At 44.7% G+C, this 22,563-nt stretch overlaps 1 protein-coding gene across 1 annotated transcript in view; it reads right to left on the reverse strand.

The window, feature by feature from the left end:
- Window positions 1-22,563, reverse strand: part of FLT1 (fms related receptor tyrosine kinase 1) — a 168,031-nt gene that overhangs the window by 34,824 nt on the left and 110,644 nt on the right. Inside the window, exons 15-16 of the mRNA XM_088022184.1 lie at window positions 13,222-13,353; window positions 1,426-1,532 (exon numbers count right to left, since the gene is read on the reverse strand). Of these exons, the coding sequence (XP_087878310.1) occupies window positions 1,426-1,532; window positions 13,222-13,353 (239 nt within the window). The remainder of the gene's footprint in view (window positions 1-1,425; window positions 1,533-13,221; window positions 13,354-22,563) is intronic.

The raw sequence follows: 22,563 nt of genomic DNA on the forward strand, positions 1-22,563 counted from the left end.
TCCAACTCTAACTAGCTTTGTGACTTTGGACAAGTTATGTTACCTCTCTGAACCGTACTTTCTTTCTGTCTACAATGGGAATGATAATATATCTATCTCCTTGCATTTTTGGAAGGATTAATTGGGATACTACATGAAGAGCTCGTCATGAGACCTGGCATGATAATAAGGACTAAGAAATCTCTAGAAATGGAGGAGGCCTCCTTGACACTTTTCAAGTCCTCTAAATATGCCTTGAATTCTAATCCCTTAGACTAAGAACTACTATCATTTCTTACTTGGGCTACTAGAAAGTCTTCTGGTAGGTTCCTCTCTAGGCACCCTTGCCTCCTCTGGTCCATTCTCACAGCAGCCAAAATTCTCTTTCCAGACCCTGCTCTTTTACACTGATTGCCTCCTTTTGCTTAACAACACCAGACCCCCACGAGCCCAGGCTTCCTTTTACTTCCAGAACACAGACTAAATTTCTTACCTCAGCCTGCAAGGCCCTGTGTGGCCAGCCTTCGCATCCTCTCCTCTCCCGCCTCACCTCCTACCTTGTTCCCTCCACGGCAGTCACACGGACCTCCATCAGGCTCTTGTTCCCAAGGCGTCCCTGTCCTGCCCCGGCCTCACGCAGGCTTTCCCTCGGCCTGAAGCACTTTTCCCTCCCTTCTGGGCCCGACTGCCCCCCGCCCCCTTACAGGACATCTTTCAGTCAGCTGCCTCTAGTGCCAGATTCACATTTGTCTGTGTAACCGGTGAAAGCCAGGCTCCTCTCCAGACCGCACACTCTGCGTGTCCTCTCCACTACCACCCGAGGGCCTGACCACCGGGCCTGATGCTCCTTGTGGAGCAGGTGCATGGTAAATGTTGGAGGCAGGAATGAATGGATGAACGCATGTCCGCTCTTCGCCGCCGAACGGCAGAGAAGCAAGTGGGGCTGCAGGCCTAATGATAGAGATCTGATGTCCTGTGCTCAGGCTGAACCTCACAGCAAAGAATGTAGTTGTGTGGTGGGGCTCAGAGGGCACGGAACCGCCGTGTGCTGTGTGCACTCCCATAATGTTATGAGACGTAAGTCAGAGCGGGGGGTGTCTCTATTTTGCTTTTTCCTTTTCATTTCTTGGCAAAGAATAAGAAAGACTTTGCAGGTCTTATGCTGCATCTAAAGATTTTATGCCATATCTTTATATCAAAAACATCCCTTCTGTTTCTGGGAAATAGTCCTCTGTTCGTTGCTCTAGCTTTGGGTGTGAACACTCCTGTTAATGGTTGAGAGGCATTTTAATGATCTATGTTTGGTGCTCCCCAGGTCCGAGACAGAAGCCAGGGGGGAAGGGGATTAGACTCTGACATTGTCTTAGTGCCTGCTCTAGCCGTGAGGCAAGCATTTTAGAACATTAGGTAAAAAGGAACATAGAACTTCGTCTGAAATGTTCTTACCCTTTTCAGTTTTCGGATAAAGAGCGTTAACAGGAGCCAGAAGAGGGTCGCAGCCACACAGGTGCACGTCAGAGTGATAAGCTCCAGGTTAGACTTGTCCGAGGTTCCTGGAGAAAGAAAACCATCAGGCTGATCCTCAAAAGGCACCGTCCAACTTAGAGTCTTTGTGATTCTAGAAAACGGGTCTAGTGCGCCTACATGGTTCATCATGGCGAACGCAGTCTGCCGGTGCAAGAGTTAGTCCGGGACAGGTCTTCTCTTACCTTCTGAGTCAGACCGGGTGCATGATATTATCATCATAAACCCGCACAGAAATGAAAAGGCTTTCCAGAAATTCTGCGGTTGAGTTGGCAAACTCTGTAATCCCAGAAATAGCTAATTAAAAATCAGAGGAGAAATTTTTAAAAAGGAAAAAAATCAAGACAGGAACAAAAGCCCATTAAAGTGCTAAATCTGGAATACGTGAAATCTCCCTAATGGGTTTTAGAGGAAATTCTAGAGAAAAAGAAAAAAAATTAACAAAAATGACATAAAAGCGCTCCTCTGGGACTCACAAAATTCCTCTACTTTGATTTTAAAAATAAAAATAAAACTCAAGGACTGTTAGAGTTGCCGGCTCGCTTCTTTTGGAACAGCCGGGCCAAACTGCTCACCTCCTGCTCCCCACTTCTGACCTTTGCAGCAGCAGCTGACCCTGCAGGGGGGCTGGGGTGCCGAGGGGGTCCTTCCCAATTGCCTCATTTCCCAGAGTCACACACAGATCAAAAGCTGAGCAGTTCCTCCACCACCAAAAAGAAACGACCCAAAGCGTTCAGGAGAAGCCCCCAGAGAGGAAGGTCTTTGGGATTTGGAAAGGAATGCCCCAGTGGGCCAGAACAGTGCTTCCCTACTTACAGACTCCAGGGGACAGTTTCTGGCGAATTCTAAAGTAGTGCCTCATCCTTTAACCTCATTACAGGGAGACAGAGGGTCCCTAATTAAGCTAGGGAAGAACAAATGGAACTTATTCTCTTTAGGAATAATGATGTGGGGGTGCCTGGGTAGGCATCTGCCTTCGGCTCAGGTCATGATCCCAGGGTCCTGGGATTGAACCCCAAGTTGGGCTCCCTGCTCCACGGGGAGCCTGCTTCTCCCTCTCCCTCTGCCTCCTCCCCTCTGCTCATGCCCCGTCTCTCTCAAATAAATAAAAAAAAAATCTTTTTTAAAAAAGAATGCTACGAATGGTATCATTGAGCACTCATTATGTGCCAAGCCCCCAGAACCGCCCCATGAAGTAGGGAGCAGTAATATCCCCATTTCCTAGACAAAGTGCGACATCTCGTGGGCTCTTTGTTTCAATTCAACAAGAAGGTACCGACTCCTACTGCAGGTGACAGTCAGTCTGGAGGAGATGGGAAGATGAGCAAGAGAAAGTTGTCACGCTCAGGGGGCTCACTCCCACCCTAACAGAGACGGAAGGCAAATACAAAGAAATGAGGGTTGAGGGAATCTAACGCTTTTTGGAAGAGGCGACATTTGAAAAGGATGGTGGCCTACAGAGATGAGGCGGGGAGGGCACAGAGGCAGAGGGGACAGCAGGAGGGAGGACCCAGAGCTGGGAAACGATGGGGCGCACGTGGCAATAGATGGGCAGCCCGGGACCCGACTGCAGAGAGTTTGAGCATCTGTGTGAAGGGTTTAAACTACATGCTGCCTGCGGGCGGTTGGAGCCAGTGAAGTTTCTCTGAAGAACAGCAAACGCACAAGTTAGAAAGCCGAGCTGCTTCCTTCTTCCCTCTTATCCATGTGCTTTCCTGCAGCCCACGGTCCCTACTGCAGCAGATCTTTTCGTCTAGAGGGGAAATGCACATTTTCTCCCCGTCCAGTCCAACACAAAGTCCCGCCCCTTCTTCTCCCAAGGCTCGGGAGATTGTCACCTCCTGTCCTGCCAGGCTCTCGCTGCCTGCCTCAAGGCCCTGTCACCTGGTACGGCACCAGCTTCTTGACCCGCCTTGACTCCCCCCAGATCTCCTCCTCGCTGAGCCAGTGTGACTTTCCCTCCGTCTAAATGCCATCACCGCCCACCTCTGCCCCCACGGCTGTCAGGATAAAATTCCAAATCTTTGGATCCTTTGTGCCCAACCTTGCCTGTCTCTTCAGCTTCATCTCCTCCCGTCCTCCCACGTGCTCCAATCACATCAAAATACTTGTAGTTTCTTAAACTGACCAGCCCTCTTGCACGTCCATGCTTTGGCCCCCACTGTTTCTCTACCAGAATGTAAGCTGCTGGGGGCTGTGGCCACATACTCTTCCTCCTTACGTCCCTGCTCCTCGGACTGGGTGAGTGAGTGGGTAAATTATGATTGGCTTTGTCGCCAAAGAGTTTCATGAAGCTTTCAAAGGGGTCAGGGTCAAATTCCCGTTCATGGGCATTAATCCAATAAACACGGGGAATGCCACCTATGTTGCAGGCTCTGTTCTAGATGCTGGTATACGGTGGTAGATGAAAGGTATGGTCTGGAGTTCACAGTCTGGCATTCATATCTGAACAGGTGAATGGGTTCACAGTTCCCATCCGAAGCAGCAGAATGTAGGATTGTGGTTCTCCTGTTCACCGCTGTCTCTGGTGTTTAGAAGAGTGCCCAGCACTGAGTAGGCATCCTGAATATAGTGGGTGAGTGAATGAATGAATGGATTTGGCTTCATTTGCTGCATTGTTAGCTTGTGGCCGTTTCCCCGAACCTCATGAGAATGAGAACAGCTTTGTTGAAGTTTCAAAGTATGATAAGTTTTTCTCTCCGTATGCATCCTCTTGATGGGAATATTGTAAGCTCAAGTTAATACGAGTTTGGCTTTCCTCTCCCACGTGAAAGGTCTAATGCTGCCCTGCTGTATTCACACAGACACACACACACACTCACACATACTCTCACACTCTTCTCTGCTTATGCTGCAAATAAGTTTTGTGGAATCTTATTGGGACCTGCTCAGGCCATAGTGGCCTTTGGCTGTTGGAGATGCTGATAGCATCTTGAGACATGGTACTGTCTGCATTAAACCTCTGCAGATGCCTCCTGCCTGGAATGCCCTGGGAGAGGCCCCCTCCCATCATGGGAACTTTCCCACTGCATTCCACGGGGCAGGAAGTTGACCCCCAAAGTAATTCCACAGCCCTTACTCAGGCAAAATTCCTTTCAGTGGGACCAAATGTGTTTGTGTGCACTTACACATTTAAAGAACTCATTAAGAAACATCTTCAAGATGAACATTTATTACAGATGAAAGATCTTTCTAGTGTTCTATCCCTGCTTACTGAAAACTAGAATAGGAATTTAACAGGATATCATGCAGTATCTGTGCGCTCTCTCTGTCTCACTTGCTTTATGTTGAGGAGACTGACTTAAGTCAGCAACATCTCTTCCTATGCAGCTCTTGGATGTTTTCTCGGAGGTCAAACATCCCCACGCTGGTCTGACTAAGACCCAGCTTCAACAGGCTGGTGACAGCTGATGAGCTCAGTCCATGAAATGGCCCAGCTGCACATGGCAGGGGGGAAAGGAGGCTAGAGGAAACGTGGGTGGGGTTGACACTACAAGTGGGCCCTGGGGCTCGGACCACTGCGCTCATAGGCCGTGTGTGCAAGCCGGCATCAGGGCACACTGCGAGGTTATTTTTACATGGGAGAGTGACAAGAATGTGGCCCCTCTGAAGAGTTAGGGTGACTGTACTTTTTATTACAGACCGCTAACCCTGCTGCACAGAGCCTTCCATGTCAGTTACCCTCTCAGGCTTCAGACCACCCCCCCCCCGGAACAGGAAGTGCGATGCCCCCCCCCCCCCCCCGCCCAGGGTAGGCACTGAGTCTTGAGGGGTGACGTGCCTAGTCTAGAGTCTGTGTAACCACAGTGGCTGGCTACCCTGCCCTGAGCCTTTGTGATGGTGACAGCCGTTCCCTCTGCCCAGGGCCGGACTCTGGGTTGCGGCCGCACCCCCCAACCCTGACACGCAGGGCCAGGAAACTCAGCTCTCGCAGTAGAACCGGTGGTGCTTCCCAGGAGGTAAGGAATAGTCCCCAAGAACAAGACCAGGGCCTCTCGCTCTGGGACCTGCCTTGCCTTGAGATGAGCCCCAGTTTCACCAGGAAAGGGCAGGAAGCAAGCAGCTATGTCTTAGACCGAGGACCCCGTGCCCCAGCGGCCTCATCCTCCACATGTGCAGGTAACAACAGCACCCTAGCTCACAGGAGAAGTGTGTGAACCTAGTGGGAGCCATTTTTTTAAAGGTTCCCCCCAACCCCAGCACTCCCTTTCCTTTTTTTTTTTTTTTAAATCCTTAATAGAGTTTGGACTTCAAGTACAAGATAATTTGGTTTCCATCCAAACCTATTGCATATATCACAATTTGTCTCTTCTTTCTAAAAGTAGTCAGACTTTGGCCAAATACCGATCATTTTCTACAGACAACTGGGTCACTACTTTCCCTGAGAAATTTGCCTCATACCTGCCAGGGTGGCTTAGGTGTTGTTCTCTGGTTCTATCATTATTTTAATTTGAGGTAACTGTTTATGTGGATTTATTGCCCATTAAATTCTTAAGACATCAAGAGATGGGTGTGTTTCGTGTTCATTTGGCATCTCCAACACTGGCCCAGTGGAAGTCTCAATATTTATATATAGATGAAAAGAAAATTAATCAGATACACTTAGACCTGATCTTCCACATGAGCCAGTCAAGCAGTGCTACTTCGTTTTATCTAAAATCCAATAACCAACAATCCAGTTAACCTTATTACGTAATTTCTCTTAAGACTTAATGGAATATTAAAATTGGCTCTCCTACTATTTATGAAGCTCTTTGGGAATCTTTGTACACCAGTTTGGAAGCTCTCTTAAGAACAGAGAACTACTGTATTCAGATTAAATTGGAAGTAAGTTTTCAAGAATAATTTCAGGTAAAGATATTTAAAATTGCTGGGGCGCCTGGGTGGCTCAGTCATTAAGCATCTGCCTTCGGCTCGGGTCATGATCCCAGGGTCCTGGGATCGAGACCCGCATCGGGCTCCCTGCTCCGCGGGAAACCTGCTTCTCCCTCTCCCACTCCCCCTGCTTGCGCTCCCTCTCTGGCTGTCTCTCTCTCTCTGTCAAATAAATAAATAAAATCTTAAAAAAAAGAGAGCTTTAAAAAAAAAATATTTAAATTGCTATTATGGGCTGTCAGTTCTAGAACACATTTTTATTAAAGCTAGTAAAGCTAAATCCTTTGACCTAAATCCTTAGGTCAAAGAGGAACTTTGTGGTTTGGAACCCCATTTGGGTGACTCTCTGGTTAAGTGTAGGAATGCTAAAATACAGAAAGTTTTGGTGAAGTTAATATGGTTTATCACGTTAACAAACAATAATGTTAGCTAATGGTTAAAAAGTTTCTATTATATGCCAAACACGGTTTTGAATGTGTTAATCCTTACAACCCTGTAAGTTTGGTATACCGTTATTAACGTCTATTTTGCAGATGAAGCACCAAGAAGGTAAGTAATCGGCCCAAGGGTACACAGCTCAGGGAGCAGTGATGTACCTGGCCTCAGAAGGGGTCCCCTGCTGCCTTAGAGCTGAGAGGAAGTAGAGCAGAATGGTTCAACATGGATCCAGTTCTCAGCTCTGCCACTCCTAGCTTCGTTACCCTGAACAAAGTCCTAAATCTTTCTGTGCTTCAGATTCTCACTCGCAAGTAGAAAAAAACCCCCATTGGGTTGTCACAGAAGTTGAATAGACTAATGCATGTTGAGTGAGCATAAGCTATTAGAACTGAATTCCATCACCATTTTTTGAATTCTTGATCAAGGCCAGCTTTATGTCATTGTTTAGACTTGAAGTACAAAGGCATGCGTATCCCGTCCCCCAGCCCTTCTGCGTGCAATTACTGAGTAGCGAGTTCATCTCTCCATTGCAAGCGCTGGTCTCTCCTTGGGAACCCTTCTGAGTTGCCAACACCCAGGAGAGGAGTGACATCAATCAGCAACATATTCATGTGAATTAGTTTATCACATCCTTCCTAGTGCCAGGAGAGCCAGAGGAGTGAATTTGGGGCAGGGTTCAGGAAGAGAGGAGCTAACGTGGAGGGTCCTCCAGGCTCGAAGGAGCATCAGAAAGAAATGAAACCCCAAAGCTGGCCTGGCCAAGGGGCATAAAAGGGAGTGGCTGCATATCCAAGACAGTTCTGGGCTTTTCCTATTTTTTACTCTCAGAAATGATTAAGGAACACAGTGTATGTTTCCTGCTCTATGGGTCCTTTCCCGAAATGTGTTAATGTGCAATTATCATGGCATAATTTTACCAATCTCACCTCTACTGCCACTCCAAGCATTTAGACTGTGGGACCCTAAGGCAGTCCTGTGCATTCCATGATTTTCATATCCATCAGTCATCCTCAAAAGAATGCTTAACGTGGTATTTTCTCTTGGGTAATTATAAATGCTATTGAAGTAGTATTTCAATAGCAAGGCCTAAACCTGTTAGAAGAATGTATTTACATATACACTGTGGTTCTTACTTGCAATAATAAGGTATATTTTATCTCAAGTCCTTGGATGAGAATGTGCCACGCTTTCCTTGAAACCGTCCCATTGAGTTGCACGGGCTGTTGAGCACTATGTCAATTTTTCAGAAATTATTTTGGTTACGAGCGGTTTTGTGTTGTTGTTTTTAACGTTAGAACTTCCCCTCTGAGAGTTCCACGTGTGATCCTGTGCAGTCCAAACCAAACAAGACCTGTGATTATTTAAAGAAGCCACTCTGACTCCACAGTCCACTCATCCTTTTCAGATACAAAAATAACACATTGTTTTATCTATGAGCATAAGAATCCTTTTTCAAGGGAAATAAAAGGAGCAGACAGTTTCCTTCCTGGCTAATTCATGAACCTCTTTATATCTGTTAAACATAGCCGCAGACACAACTCATTTGCTTGGTTTCATTTCCTAAACTCAACCTGACAAGATAGGTCAGTGTGAAGGGTCTATATGCATATATTGGGAAATCAAGTCGAAAGCTAGGGAACGTTTCCTGGCCACCAGAGTGAGAACCACCAGAGAGAGAGCAAGGATCTAATTTCAGTGATAAAATTACCAGGTCCTGCGCTGAACAGTTCGGAAGAGCATCTATGGATCCAGTTTTTATTCAGTGAGCCTCAAGTACATCCATTTGAGATGGGGCATCTAACTAAAAAGATCCACATAATATCCACTTTAAAAAAAAAAAAAAAAAAAAAACCTCCTTATCCCAAACTATATTTGGAGCTGAAACCTGCCTCCCTGAAATTTCGCCACCATCTCCCTTCCTTGGTTCTGGTTGTATTTTCTGGTGCGTCAGAGAAGGAGTGAAACGTCTCCTCAGTCTGATGCTTCTCAAATATTTGAGGAAAACAATAATATCACTGCTTAGTTTTTAGACTAAACATCCTCATTTCCTTGTGCTACTTTATCACTACCCTATTCAGATATGGCTCCATTTATCTATAAATGGGTACAGTATTTCAGGTGGTTTGATGATTGCAGATCAGGGAATCTGTTTTCTCAGCCAACCCCAGTTTTTAAGCAAAGAGGTCGGATTCAGCTGTCACTGCGAGAGCAGGGGGAGAAAAAAAATTACAAAAGAGAGCCAGGAAGAAGGCAGAACAACTATAAAAAGCAGACACAAGAACTCAAAAAGCATGGCAGTTGAGGACAATAATGAGTAAAAAGAACCATATGCATGAAGTGTCCACAGCCACCTTGCAAAGCTCTATCATTTCCCCAAGTGCTACTGGAGATTCACGCCACCCGAGGGAAAAGAGGTCATGAATCAAAAGTACCAGGTCCTCAGAAAACCCAGTGGTCTAGACAAGAGGACATATTTAAAATACCTCGACTTTGTTGTTGCCAAGGGAGATATCAACGTAGAAGGCTCATAGTTGTCTCATAGCTCACTGCCCCATTTGCCTTGCCAACCCAACAACCTCTGAGGCTTCCTTTAGACCTTGGTTCACTCCCCATGGCCTTTCTCGTCTCTCTGAACTCTTTGAGCTCTTATTAGCGGCACTGTGTGGTCTGCTTGATACAAACTAGTGTTTCTACTTTATCCTTAGGAGGAGCTCAAAATTCGTCTTTTTTAAGATTTGTTTGTTTATTAGAAAGAGAGGAGGGGGGAAGGGGCAGAGGGAGAGAATATCCAAGCAGACTCCTGCTGAGCATGGAGCCCAACACAGGGCTCAATCCCATGAGCCATGAGATCAGGACCTGAGCTGAAACCAAGAGTTGGACGCTTAACTGACTGAGCCCCCCAGGCGCCCTTAGAAGCTCAAAATTCTTATTGGTCTGGTTCTAATTGTTTCCTGTGCACCTTAATCTGCTTCCAACCAGGTTTTGAAAGCACACTGAGGTGAGGGATCATGGTTATACTTCCACGTGCTGCACAGTCCTGGGTGCATAACTAAGTTGTTGAGTTAATAACTAATTGAATTTGGCTTATCTCTCTTGCCCTAAACAATCTATTGACGTGTGTCTTTTTTCAGACATTCAGTGGTGGTTTTCTAAGTAGATCAATCCAGCAATCCAGGATGAAACACATTCATCAAATGCTTAGGGAAAGAGGAGTGAAGAGTAAGCTGTGGTAAGCGTTGCATTAAAGGTTCACGTCAAGTACTCTGGGAGCACAGAGGGGAAAGTGATGGTAAGGCAGGAGGTCCTTTCCTCTACACCCGAAGCAAGTCAAAGTGAGTTGTCAGGATGAGTAGGGTTGTCTGGGGGAGAAGGAGATGGGAGGAAGGAAGGCTGTGGAGACCAAAGGAAGGCGCTGTGTACAGGCAGAGGATGGGGAGGAGCAGTCGCACAGCTGGGGAGCTCAGAGGTGAAGGGAGGGGTAAGCCACAAGGCTGCAGAAGGAGCCCAGGGTGGACCTTGTGTGCCTGGATGAGGATGAGAGCCTATCCAGAACCACTGCAAATTCGAAGCAGGGAAGTATCATGTCGTAAGATTAGTCATTTAAAAAGATCACTCTAGAATTGGAAGATGATGGAAGGAGAGAGAAGTAGGCGGGTTGTTTGGGAGGCTGAGAGATGATGTCAGGAGTTGACAGGGTTAGGACGTCTGTAGAGGCAGCCGACATGGCAACTCAAGTGAGAATGGTCTCCCCTTTCCTCAGAAGCAAATGACATAGGCTGATGGAAATGTGTAGAAAGGATCAGTGGCAGCCATATTCTTAATGCTGTCTGATTTCAGAAAAGCATTTAGTGGGAAAAGGAATCACTGTAGGAAATTAGAACCAGGTAGAGAGAAAACCAAATAACAGGATAACTGAAAAAGTCTAAGAGCTGAATTTTATGCTAAGGCCTCAAGGACAAGTTCCTATGGCACGTCAGGGATTGGGACGAATGGAGGAAGGGTAGACCCTCCACAGGTTACAGGACATGGACTGCAGCCAGCCTTCCTGCTGACTTCATTGTATAACTTTGGGCAAATAATTTAACCTTTCTGGAGTGTCCGTTTTCCCATCTGTAGACTAAAGATAATACTAGTTACTTCTCTGGATTCTTAAGTTCATGGGATTAGGTATACCAGTTGTCTAGCAGTGTCTGCACGGAAAGGTACTAAATAAACAGTCTCCTGCTAAGTTGCAGGGCACAGCTAAGGAATACAAAGATAGGTCAGACACAGTTCTGTCTCAAAACGTTTACAATTCAGTCAGGAAGAGAGGGATATCAATCCCCAAATAATAATAAAAAGCAGTATAAAATAAGTACAGACTAAAGATCCAAGAACCATGGTGTGGTAGGGCAGGGAAGAGAATGAGCATCTGAGTCAGCTGTTCATCCTGGAGGACACTGCTATATATTGGCCATAGGGGCAAAGGAGGGTTAGCGGTGAGTCAGGCTCTCTGATGGCCAGCCTGTTGGCTCCACTCCAGCCTGGGAGTCTCCCCAGTGCCACTGCTCTGCCCATGGACAGCAAACACATCACAGCAGGAGAGACGATTCCCAGGGGGTAGACTTATGGCAAATAGAAGGCCGGTGGTCATGACTGCGGACAGAAGAAACTGAACAGATGCCGTGAAGCGAGGTGGCTTCTGGGGACCCCAGATCAGCCTGGCAGAAAAGGTGAGGGGACAGGAAATAAAGTCTTTGTGGAGAGCTGCAAACTTGCAGAAATAGCCCTGCTTCAGGCAAGGGCTTCTCCCAAGCCATCAGCTGCCTAGCCACTGGGTCAGACATGGCTGCATATTCCCTGGTAGAGAAGAGTGGGGATGGTGGGGATGAACCACAAGGAAGGCAGGTATGGGAAGCTGGAGTGGGTCTGAAGAGCCCAGCTCTCATTTACGTTTGCCATTACCTGGCTGTCGGGTTTAGATCAGTCATCTCATTCCTGTCTGGGGCTTCCTAACTGCTCTGTGCATCTTTTGGGGTTGTTGTCAGGACATGGGGGAAAATGCCTTCTGGACTGAGGATCCGGGACCTCCTTGCCCCTTTCTCAGATCTGCAGCCCTCCCTGGCCTGATGGAGTGACTCCCTGAGGGCCACATCTGGAGTCCGTGTTAAAAGGTAAACGAACCATCCTTTGAAGAACGAGGTGTTAAAGAGAGATGTGCACATAATTGTTTTCTCCATGGCTAATTGTTTTGTCCGGGGGTAAGCAGACCAGTTGAAAGAATCCTTGGAGATGAGGACTATTTGGGAGAGAAACAGGACCATCACTATACGTATTGGGGGAATGCTACCCTCAACTTTTTCCAAAAGTATACATTTGTGGAAGCATAATTTCTAGATTTTTCAGGAGGCTCTCTAAAATCATCTCCTCGGCAAAGAATGGGGTTGATGCTCTGTTTTAAAGGAGTCTGGATTCCCAGACTCTTTGAGCAGTGCAAGTTTCCAGAGCGGAAGAACTGATGTATAAGCAAGCCGTTGCCTCGCCAGCAATACTTTCGCGTTCTGTTGTCTCCTGGGGAGCCCCTGGAAACAGGCTACCGAACAAATTGTGTCTTTTCATGTAAGACCTCAATGTGCCATAGATATTTACATCTCAAGAGGTGCCAATGTGATATTTTATGATACTGTAAATGCTATGTTTTGGATGATTCTTGGCATCAGCGGACTGAAATTGAGGTCTGAACTACTTCCCAAATGGGAGCCACATGGCCACAGTCCTGGCTCGGATTAGACCGCTTTGGATTTTGCGGCTCAACAAACAGTCTGAGGTCTATAAAGAGGAAGCACTTGGAATAGTTTTCTCAAATGTGGTCTGTTTTTTATGTGTGGCTTCTCCCAGATGATAATTTGCAGTCTGCTCCGTGTTAAAACGAAAACAAAAAACAAAAAACAAAAAACCCCCAAAGCCTAGCTTGTGAAAACATTCAGGAGAGCGGCATATGTCTCTAACTCGTGGGAATTGGAAAAGGAAAAAGAACGAACGAGTTTCCACCGTGTGGGTGTTCCCCTCTCTCTACACCCCTCCGCCTTCTTGGATTTCTCTGTCGCAAGCAGGGCCACTGCGGTCAGTCTCTGCGGGTCAGCGGCATACCCCTCTTCCGGGAACTACTTCCCTGCAGAGACGGGGTTCAGATGGTGGCTCTGGGGCAGGGGGGTGGGTGGCCCGCCAGTGTCTTCCCCTTGGGCCTCGCCAGGGCACCCTCCAGCCCCCGCACCCAGAGGGTCGCTTCCCAGAGCCCCAGGGGGAGGGGCGAGGAGGTCGGAGAAAGGAACGGGCCGGAGGCAGTGGGAGACCGGGTGGTGGAAAGTTAAACAGGGAAATAGACGTCTGATCTGTTTCTTGTTGCTTTCTGGCGCAGCTGTTTACCTTGAACAGTGAGGTACGCCGAACTTTCCACGGACCCCTTCTGGTTGGTGGCTTTGCAGTGATAGACACCTTCATCCTCTTCTGTGACTCTTTCAATAAACAGCGTGCTGCTTCCTGGTCCTAAAATAATTCCTGCGGGGTGAGAGATGTTTACATTAGTGGGCCTGGGTGACACATAGAAACAGCTGCTTCTGTAATCCAACCCTCTTCCTATAATTATGCGTTCAGACGAGGAAATCCGAGCTCTAGGTAACCTTGGGCTGGGCTGCTCATTTGTTTTCTCTCGGTCTGCGCAGCAGAGCTTGGAGCCCAGCTCTGGAGATGCAGATCGGACCCAGGCCATTCACTGCGTGGAGGGCAATGAGATGGGGCTGCCATACCCGGCTTTCAGCAGCAAATGTCAAGGAGGCAGGGTGCCTCCTAAGAACACTTACCGTTGACTCGCCGCCTGCTGTGTGCCGGCACCACACGACACACTTCGCATTTCGACGTTGACGATCGCCCCGCAAGGTCTCACGGTCTCCGTTTTACAGACGTGGAAACAGATCCGGTGAGGTTAAGTAACTTGACCAAGAGCACACAGCTGGACTGAAACACATCTGTGGCCTCGGGGCCAAAGGGAGTCCTGCTTCACAGTCGGAGAGGTGAAGAGCTGGGGCTGTGTTTTAGTCCAGGTCTTAGCCCTTCCAGCTTTGTCACTCTAGGCAAGCTACTTAAGCTTTCTGTGTTTCAGTTTCTTCAACCTTAAGCTGAAAATGCAAGCAGTTCCTACCAGGTACACGGGAGCATGAGTGGCCAGCGCAGGACACACAGTAAATGCTCTGTCAGTCGGAGCTCAAATGTTACTAGCGAGCATCCCGTAATGGAAGGAGCACCGTGAATTTTCAGAGCCCCAGCTTGAAGACCCAGTAGCCTCAACACCAAGGACTACCAGCAAGTATTTATTGAGTACTTACTCTGCTATTAGTCTATGTTAAAGACTTTGAGGGAGGGGGAATGCTAAGACATGGTATCTGCTGAGGGAAAATGAACTCCTACCAAACACACATATATACATATTCTCTCTCTCTCTCTCTCTCTCTCTCTGTTTCACACACACATGCCAGCAAACAGAGAGTGTTTCATGAATGAGTGAATAAATGTAGCACGGCATACCCAATTAAATGCAAGGCCTGGTGTGGGAGGGAGATCCATAAGTGTAGGAATAACCTCAGGAAGGCCTCATGGAGGAGGTGGGCCTTGAGCTGAGGTTTCAAGGATTATCAGAGGTGCAGGAAGAAGGGCAGGCAAAAAGACAGCCGTGCCACTGACATGAATGTGCATCGAATGCTTGTTCTGGAATAGTGATAAAATGGGCCTGGCCAGACTGCAGGCTATATTTTGTTTAAATAGTTTGTATTCCCCCTGATTATAAAAGACCCTCAATAGAGAAAATTTGAGAAACATTGGAAAGCATGAAGAAAATGTAAAAGAAACCTACAGTTTTTGCTCCTAGATATTTTTCCTTTATTCTTCTTAAAGTGGATTTTTAACACAATCTGTTCATTCATATGAAATTTTTGAGCTCCTACCATGCATGTACTAGCCACTATTTGAGATGTGGTGATATGATAATAAACAAGACAAATGAATCCTTGCCTACAAAGGGCTTAAATTCTAGTTTTGGAGAAGTACAAGTAAGTAATTTCAAGGACCAAAGTCTGTGAAGAAACTAAACCAGATTAAGGGGACCATGGGTCACGGCGGGTGCTTAGAGAAGGCTTTTTGAAGAGATGACATCTGAGCAGAGACCTGAAAGATGGGGAAGAATGAACTGTTTGAAGATCTGAGACATAGGAAATAGCAACTATAAAGTCCCTGGGGCAGGAATGAGCTTGTTTAAGGGACAGTGAAAAGACCCCTATAGACTTTAGTTAGCAAGCAGGAGAAAGGAAAGTTGACTGGGTTCAGTCATGTATGACCACAGGCTATGGTAAGGATTTAGGGTTTTATTCTAAGCACCGAAGAAAGCCACCGGAGGATTATATCTAATTGCGCATAACTATAAAAGTATAATGAACATCTTTAGACATAAGGGCTTTTCTGTATTTCAGATTACTTCCTTAGGATAGATTTCCAGAAGCAGATTTATTAGGTCAAAAGCTCTTGATTCTTATAAACACATTGCCTTCCAAAAAGATTATACCCACGAACATGTCTACCAGCAAGGCTAAGAGTCTGTTTTATGACTCTCTTGTCAGTAGTGAGCAGGATCATCTAAAAAATACAAAACACAAACCTTTGCTGATTTGATGGATGGATTTGTTAGCCATTTTTATTTTCAAAGCACTCGTTTTGAGTGGTTGACTAGAAAAGGTGAGTTCAGATTAAGGAGAGGTTTGAAATCCTGGCCAAGGAGTTTCCATTCAGTATAGAAGGAAAGAGGGGCTCACAAAAATTTTTGAGCAGGGAAATGACATAATGAAAGCAATGTTTAAGGAAGTTTAGTCTAGAATGAGAATGCAGGGTAGACTGGAACGAGGGAAAAGTGGCATCTGGAAGTCCAGCTCACCCGCTGTAATTCAGGCAAGGAATGCTGAGGATCCAAATCTGGATGGTGGGAAAGGAAGCAGAGAGGAAGAAAGGCGCCATATGGACACTTTGTAGAAACAACCTATAGGAATTGCTGCCTTACTGGATGCAGGAATGGACAGAGATGAGTGCAAGGTGATTCTGATAGTCTAGGTCCAGGTAATGGGATGAAACATGAGACTCTCCCCTGTAGCCTTGGTGAAATCATTTAATGTCTTCGGGTCTGTTTCCCCATCTGTAAAATGAGAATACTACCCCCTTTGCCTATTTTATGGGACTGCTCTGAGGATCAACTGAGATAATTTCAATGAAAGCTCTGGAAAGTGCAAGATATGGTATATGTGTCAAATGGAGAAAGTAAACGTATGGCTAGAGATTGGGTGGTCAAGGGCAATGAACGTTCATAGTAGCGGCTATCCTGCTACTCACCATCATCTTCATTGCAGTAGACCTGACCCTCAACCAACTTTCTATCACTCAAATCCTGGTTTAAGGCTGACACAATGAACAAGTGAAGCCGAAGGCCTTGGATTTCACCCAAGGAGATGGGGCTGTAGTTGTGAAGGTGAGGAGATCATGCCAAGGATGCTGTGAGCTAACGTCACCTGACTCAGTTTCCTCTTTCCGTCACATGGAGGAGGAGATGGGGTGAGAGGGTGTCCCAAGCCAAGCAGCAACACTCTTCTTCCTGACTTGCCCTCACACTGTACTCTGCCCAGTGCTCAGAGGTTGATGCGTCACCACCAGGACGACACTCAGAATCCTCATCGGGCACTTGCTCATTGTCTGCTCTCACAATTTCCCTTCTCTCAGGCATAGGCCAGTTACTACCCTTATTATCCGCCCCCCCACCCCAGCCCTCAGATCTGCCCATACTTATTCATAGTTGCGTGCTCTGGTTTCTTTTTAATGCCTTAGCTTGTTGCTACTCGCTTCACATGACCTGACCCCCTATGATACAGGAGCTGTTCTACTGAGGAGCTCATCTTCTACAAAGGGCTCTCTTCTTAGTTTAACTTTTTCATTGTGATTCATTTCAAACATTTAAAAGTACAGGAAAAATAGGACCCATGTATCCACCATGAAGACAATCAGATGTCAACATTTGGCCATACTTGCTCTATTCCCCCCTCTCTCTTTTATATGAATAAACTGTGTAGATCATCCCCTTCCTTCTCTCCCCAGAGGTATCACTATCCTGAAGTTGGTGTGTCTCATTCTCATGCATGTTTTTGTGCTTTTTCCACACTGATATGTACCTCTATAGACTATGTAATACTGTTTTGTGGCTTTAAAAATTCTAAATAAATGGTGCCATACAGTATATACGTTTTTTCAACTTTTCCTATTCAATGATGTTTTAATATTTATTCTTGCTGATACATGTAGACGGAGTTCATTCTTAACTCATGTTAAAAAAAACTCATAAAAAAATCTACTTCTCAGCTATAAGATAGTTTTCACTCTCTTACTGTTACAAAGAAGGCTGCAATACACATCTGACACATTTATGTATACGCGGTTATGCAAACATCTCCTTGTGCTGGGTTATACAGTACACCGATTTCAACTCTATGAATAGGATTACAAAATGGTCTTCCAAAATATACTGATTTATACTTTCACCAGCACTGAGTAAGAGCTCTCCTTCCCCCATATACTTCCCAATACCTGGTGCTACTAAAGGTTGTAACTGATGGTAACATAATGGGCGTAAGATGGCATCTCTCTGTGGGCTTAACCTATGTTTCTCTGATTACTAGTTAGGTGGAACATCTTTTTCCAATTGTGCTGGCCATGTGGGTTTCTTTTCCTGTGAATTACCTCTTCATGTTTCCCGCCCATTTTTCTATTAACCTGTTTGTCTTTTCCTCAATGATTCTGGGTTCTCTAGATGCTTTGGATACTGATACTTTGTTGGTTAAATATGCAGCAAGTACTCCCCCATTCTATAAACAGTCTTTTAAACTTTGCTTATGGTGAATTTTCAATACAAAACCTTTTAAAATTCTAACTTAGTCAAATTTATTAATGTTTTCCATTATCCTTTGTGCTTTTTGTTGCTTTTTTTTTTTTTAAAGATTTATTTGAGAGAGAGAGAGAATGAGAGAGAGCAGGGGAAGGGGCAGAGGCAGAGAGAGAATCAATCCTCCAGCAGAATCCAGCCGAATGCAAAGCGCAACGTGGGGCGCGATCCTAGGACCCTGAGCTCGTGACCTGAGCCGAAATCGTATCAGCTGCTCAACTGACTGACCCAACCAGACACCCCCGTTGCTTGTTTTAAAAAGATGGTTTCCTACTCTGATTATATACTTTCTTCTAAAAATTAAAAAAAAACTTTTAAAAAGATTTATTTAGAGATTTGCCATTTTTCATTTTCATTTCTTTAATCCATCTGGATGTTCTTTTAGGGAGGGGTATGTGTGGTGTGAGTTAAAAATCTAATTTTTACCCTATAAAAACCAGTTATTCCAGCATCATTTGCTGAATAATCTGTTCTTCTCCCACTGAGTTATGCTGTCAGTTCTGTCAGATACTAAGTTCCCATATATTTGTGGTTCTGTTTTTAGGTTCCCTATTTGTTCACAATAACCTATTTATCCCACACAAGTTATGATTGCTTGATAATGCATTTTGATATTTGCTATGGTATGACCCCTTCTTCAAAATTGTCTTGGCCCTTTATACGTTAATATGGATTTCAGGTTTAGCTTGTCAAATTCTGTGAGAAGCACTGTTTTGGGATGGCGATGGGAATGTCATTGAATTTATGTACTAATTTGGGGGAAATTGTCATATTTATTTTTAGGTTGAAACAAATGAAATTGCCAGTATTTTTGACCTCAAAAATGGCTCCATTAATAATTATTCCCTGGAGCACCCGGGTGGCTCAGTTGGTTAAGCAGCCTGATTCTTAATTTTGGCTCAGGTCACAATCTCAGGGGTGTGAGATCGAGCCCCGTGCTGGGTTCTGCACTAAGTGCAGAGTCTGCTTGAGATTCTCTCTCTCCTTCTCCCTCTGCCCCTCCCTCCACTTGCTCACACTCTCTCAAATAAATAAAATCTTTTAAAAAATAAATATTCCCATCCAGGAATATCAAATATCTTTGAGTTATTTTGGCATTATTTTATGTCATTTGATAGTTTTATGATTTTCTCTTTAAATATATTTTCAGTTATATTTATTCCTAGATCTGTTGTAATTTTGTTATGTGAAATGGTATTGGGTTCTTTGAAGAGTCACCCTGAATGAATTTTCTGTTTCCCTTTGGGTGTTAATCATTAGAAGTAACGTAGAACTCACTTAGAAACATGATGTTCTGGGGGGATGGGTTAGCCTGGTGATGGGTATTAAAGAGGGCACGTTCTGCGTGGAGCAGCCGGGTATTATGCACAAACAATGAATCATGGAACACTACATTAAAAACTAATGATGTGATGTATGGTGATTAACATAACAATATTTTTTTTTTTTAAAAAAAGAAACATGATGCTCTACTTTGTGTTGTTGAGATGAGATCATTTAATTGTAGGTCTGCTTGCTTCTAGAGGGATCCCCTAAGTAATTTTCAACCACTAAAAACATAATTCCTGTCAAAACATTTATTTCCCTTTACTGAAAGAAGTTGTATCAGATTGGACCAACAGGGCACAGAGCAGGATTTGCAAGTGTGGATGTCTTCAGGGGCCAGGCACGTAACATAAACGAGTTGGGGATGAGATCATGGGAGGGGGACTGTGTCTGTGGAGTGCAGAAAGCCTGTCTCCCATCTAAAGGTGGAAGCATTAACTTAGCTCCAACCAACTGGAAACTGGGAATTTGAGTCCAGTGTTGTCTTCTGAGGGTTTTTTTGTTTTGTTTTTTGTTTTTTTTTTTTAATTTGGGCTCCATGCCCAGCGTGGAGCCCAACACACTGCTTGAACTCATGACCCTGAGATTGAGACCTGAGCTGAGATCGAGAGTCAGATGCTTAACCGACTGAGCCACCCAGGGGCCCATCTTCTGAGGTTTTTTAAATTTAAATTCACTTAATTAACATATAACATATTATTAGTCTCAGAGGTAGAGGTCAGTGATTCATCAGTTGCATATAACACCCAGTTTTCATTCCATCACGCACCCTCCTTAATGCCCATCCCCCAGTTACCCCATCCCCCCCTTCCTCCCCTCCAGCAACCCTCAGTTTCCTATGATTAAGAGTCTCTTATGGTTTGTCTCCCTCTCAGATTTCATCTTGTTTTATTTTTTCCCTCTCTTCCCCTATGATCCTCTGTTTTGTTTCTTGAATTCCACATGTGTGTGAGATTATATGATAATTGTATTTCTCTGATTGACTTATTTCACTTAGCATAATACTCTCTAGTTCCAGCAAGAGAAAAATCTGGCTCTTTCATGTTAAAGCTTATGATTTCTAAATGTTGGCAACCAAATCAACTTATGTAAATTTGCTGCGAGGGCCAACAGAAGCATGTGCGCTGGATAGAGTAGATACAACTTTGACTTAGAGGATGTACATGGGATGACACTATTATATTTAATGAAGCAAAGACCTCCATGATTGGCCCCCCCTTTTTTTTCCAGTTTCTGTCCCTGCTACATCCCTTAGTGTATCCTTAGTATGAGCCATCCTTATATATTGGCAGTTCATGATAAGCCTCCATGACTTTGCCCATTACTCTCTTGACCTCGCACTTGATTAGCATTCACTTACTAATATTTAGCTCAAGGCAAATCTGGATGCTCTGGAAAGCTTCTGATGCTCTTGTGCCACTTCTCTGTTACTCTTGCATCACCTCGTGCACGCCTCTCCTCCGACACTTAACATTTTGTAGAAATTTGCTGACTTTCTTACTTGCCTGCTCCACTGCCTTATTCATTACTGAGCCCCAGTGTTTAGCACTATGCCAACAGACAGCAGACACTTGGCAAATGAGGAAATGGCCAAATAAACCAAGACCATGGAAAATGGAATTTAGGGGGTGAGGAAAGGAGAGAGCTCTGTAGCATTTGCAGATGAACCTGAGTAAGGTAGTAGTTAATGCTGACGCCCTACATACCCAGCTCTGCCCGGTCTGTAAAGTTCTATGTCAGTTAATTTTATGATCTTAAGATTCAAAGAGCTTTAAGTCCTAGAGTTTAGAAATGCAAAATCAGGTAGTTTCATGGGTCTGTTAAAACCATTAACCTCAAAGTCTCAAGTAAAATTTTACACAGATTTGTTTTTGTAGAAACTTGTACTTCAAGGAAATCTGGTGATGCCACCAGTGTAAGAACTTGAAGCATCTATCGTGTTCCTGCTGATGGGGGTTTTAGATCAGAGTTTGTGATGATGCTGGTCTATATGTTTATCCATGGGATGCAGTCTACATTTTAAACATATGAACACCCCCTTTAGTTTTTAGTATTTTCAAGGGATTTTCACAATTTTATTTCCTCCCATGATACCATAAGGTGAAGGACAATCTTGGCATTTTATACATAAGCACCGCATTGTCCAGAGAAGGGCATGAAATAGAACTTTAATCCAATTCACCAGTGAGTAAATAAATCTGTAGATTTTAACCTGTTTGAGTAAATTAATGCATACCATGTGTTTTCCTCCTGTTCCTTCCACAAAAATCTGACTTGTTGTTTCCTAAATTGGCCTGCTAGTCTGACCAGTGACTCCTGTTTTGTGGCTTAGCCGAGCATCTGTACTTCTGACTTAGAGAACATGTCCATGCAATTTGGCCAAATTAATCGTCATCATCAAAACTCTCTTCTTCAACCATCAGAGTCCAATTAGATGACACCTCCTCCATGAAGCCCTCCCTGATCACTCCAATCAGAGGTGCCAATTTGTATTTCATAGAATTTTATACCATTCACACTGCATACTTATGAACTGACTTGTACCTATTATGTGTAATTTTTCCAAAGGTAAGGACTAAGTTTTGCTCATTTTCATTTTCTCTAGAATGTGACAAAATGTCTGGCTCATGGAATAGGTAGTTAATAGATACTAGGTTTAACAAATTAAAAGTAAATTTTGTTATGACAGTGTTGGCTGTCCAACGAAATGATAAATTCTTTGAGGTTGGCACATGATATAATTTCGATAAACAAGCTATGAGGATATGATGTATACAGTTGTAGGTACATGGTAAACTGTACCTGTACATTGATAGCTCTTAAAGGAATTGATTAGCTAAGAACTATATCCAAACGAGGGACCAGAAGAGCCAAATATACATTCAAGATGGCTAATGCAACCCAAGAAAACTAGACACTGGATGTCTGATTAACGTCCCACAAGGAACACAGAGGAGATTGTGTTTACCCAGTCAAACTTCAGAGGTTTGGACAACTACAGGGAAGAGAAATCCAAGTTTAGTAAGCTGCAAAGACTGACAAATTTGGGGAGTGAGCAATGGTGGACTCATTCAGTGGCACTAAAATTGCAAATGATTCCAGTGTTTTCAGAGGATTGCCACTGGACTGCTGCTTTCTCTGTTGAGAATTTTACACTAAGGTCAAGCCACGTGGCAAAGCACTTGCAGATGTAAGAAAAAAAAGTTGGCGAACAGTGGAATAATTTGAGACACAGTGAAAAGCAGCCTTATAATAATGTGCTATGTTGGAAGAGAATTATGAGATGCTTAAAACACATGGTCTAAAGGAGATCTGATGGCCAATGTGATCCCTGGTGAGACTATTGGTTCTTTAGCCACGAAAAAGAGAGAAGGGCTCTTAGGAATGATTAAGACTGATGGGCGCCTGGGTGGCTCAGG

The sequence above is a fragment of the Eumetopias jubatus genome, unplaced genomic scaffold (assembly GCF_037043125.1).
Source record: "Eumetopias jubatus isolate StellerSeaLion01/CBP00866 unplaced genomic scaffold, mEumJub1_p1.0 scaffold_3, whole genome shotgun sequence".
Classification (NCBI taxonomy): Eukaryota; Metazoa; Chordata; class Mammalia; order Carnivora; family Otariidae; genus Eumetopias; species Eumetopias jubatus.